The sequence below is a fragment of the Vulpes lagopus genome, chromosome 5 (genome assembly GCF_018345385.1).
Source record: "Vulpes lagopus strain Blue_001 chromosome 5, ASM1834538v1, whole genome shotgun sequence".
Classification (NCBI taxonomy): Eukaryota; Metazoa; Chordata; class Mammalia; order Carnivora; family Canidae; genus Vulpes; species Vulpes lagopus.
The window spans coordinates 72,167,249-72,169,081 of NC_054828.1; the positions used below are offsets into that span (position 1 = coordinate 72,167,249).

The 1,833-nt window shown below is 44.7% G+C and overlaps 1 protein-coding gene across 1 annotated transcript; it reads right to left on the bottom strand.

Moving 5' to 3' along the window:
* Positions 1–1,312: 1,312 nt before the first annotated feature.
* On the bottom strand, positions 1,313–1,597 carry LELP1 (late cornified envelope like proline rich 1). Its single transcript, XM_041756962.1, has one exon. The coding sequence runs from the start codon at positions 1,595–1,597 to the stop codon at positions 1,313–1,315; it is 285 nt and encodes a 94-aa protein (XP_041612896.1).
* Positions 1,598–1,833: the final 236 nt, after the last annotated feature.

Genomic DNA, 1,833 nt, shown 5'->3' on the forward strand with positions numbered 1-1,833 from the left:
GTTTCTGAAATATTCATGATTATGTAATTTTTTTCTATTACATTGGAAATAAAAACTTAATGAAAATCCAAAGACTAGTGAAAATAAAAATACTCCATTGGTTACACATAACTCCATTGTACTAAAATTACTAGAATGTTGACACTCCCGTGTACCTTTCACTAGAATTCTCTCCATGGAGACGTTACCTAAGTATGGTTCAAAGTATCCAAACCAGCCAGTTGACATTGTGTAATCCACAACTCCAATTTTGTTTTTATTATTTATTTATTTGTTTAAAGATTTATTTTTTTACAGAGAGAGAATGAGTGCGAGTGGGGGAGGGGCAGAGGGCGAGGGAGAGACTCTCAAGCAGACTCCCCTCTGAGTGCAGAGCCCGATGTTGGGCTTAATCTCATGCTGCTGCAATGATGAAGCCGAAACCACGAGTTCGACACTCACCCAACTGAACCACCCAGGCACCGCTTTTTATTTTTTAGATGAGTGCCTAGCTGTGCTTATAGGTATAAGTTAGAACCTAAATATTGTACTCAGGAGACTTATAGCCTGATGGTGAAGAAAGGCACAGAGCAGTTATGTTCAGGTGTGACATGTGACACCTGGATAGGTACCACGTGTTCCCCTTTCTGAGTGCTGGCTATGTCCCAGTAAATTGGGCACTGGACACACTTTACTTCCTAAGCCTCATGACAACTCTGTAAGCCCACTGCTAGCATCAGCATTCCTTTTATAGAGAGAAGGAAATAGCAGAGTTAGAGTTTAAGCCCACACAGCCTGTTTTCAGAGTGTTCTGCCCAAGCATTATGCAGTGGGATTAATAGCTGAGGGTAGAATTTTTCCTCAGGCTTTCTGGACTGGACCTTTCCTCAACATCCCACTCTTCTTTCCCCCTTACATCTTCTTTCTGCATCATGGCCACTTGAGCTCCTGAGGTGAACCACTGTTAACAGCCATATTTATGGCTCTGCCAGTCTGCATTCCCTAGGTGCACCCCTCAGGAGATGCCGCATCCTTTTATGCAGCAGGTGGGGCCAGAAGGTAGGCTATCTTCAAAAGTTGTCGACTTTAGAGTGCCATGGTTCTAGCCTTACTCTCTAGGGATTGCTTGTTGGTGTTTTAGTGCTGGAAAACAACAAACAAACCCCAAACTACCAAAAACAAAAACAAAAACAAAAACAAAAACAGGAGAAGAAAGCCTTGCACAGCAGAGGAACATATTTACTTGTCAGTTCATGGCTTCAGCTTTCAACACCAAGATGGTGAACATGGTAGAGATGTTGGAGGTAGTGGGTTGAGTGGTACCCTTGGTACCTCACTCTGGGGGTGGGCAGGGAGATGGGCATTTAGGAGGACAGGGCTTGGCACAGGGCTTGGGGGGGCAGGAAGTCGGGCATGGAGAAGGGCATGGTGGGGGGCACGGTGGGCACTTTGGTGGTGCTGGGCACTTTTCTCGTGGGTATTTTTCAGAGCACCTTTGCAGCAGCTTCTTTAAACAGCTGGGCTGGCATTTGGCTTCACACTTGTGTTCACATCTGGGATCACAATTCTTGGGCTCATTCTTGGGTTCACTGGATTTATTGTTATCATCACTCGACATTCTTTTTTGATTTTCTATGCCCTGCAAAGAAATATGCAACAGGTAGTATGTGGGAGACCACTGCAAGGTGGAAGAGGACCAGCAAGCCTTCTCACTCACACTTCCTGTCCATCCTTGCTTCTACAAAAAATTTTCCTGGAATGGTTGGGGCTCTATACCAAATTCCCATTTAAGGGCTGTCCTCTTGTCCATGGAGTGGATTGATGACAACATTTCTTGGTCTCTTCACTCTTACC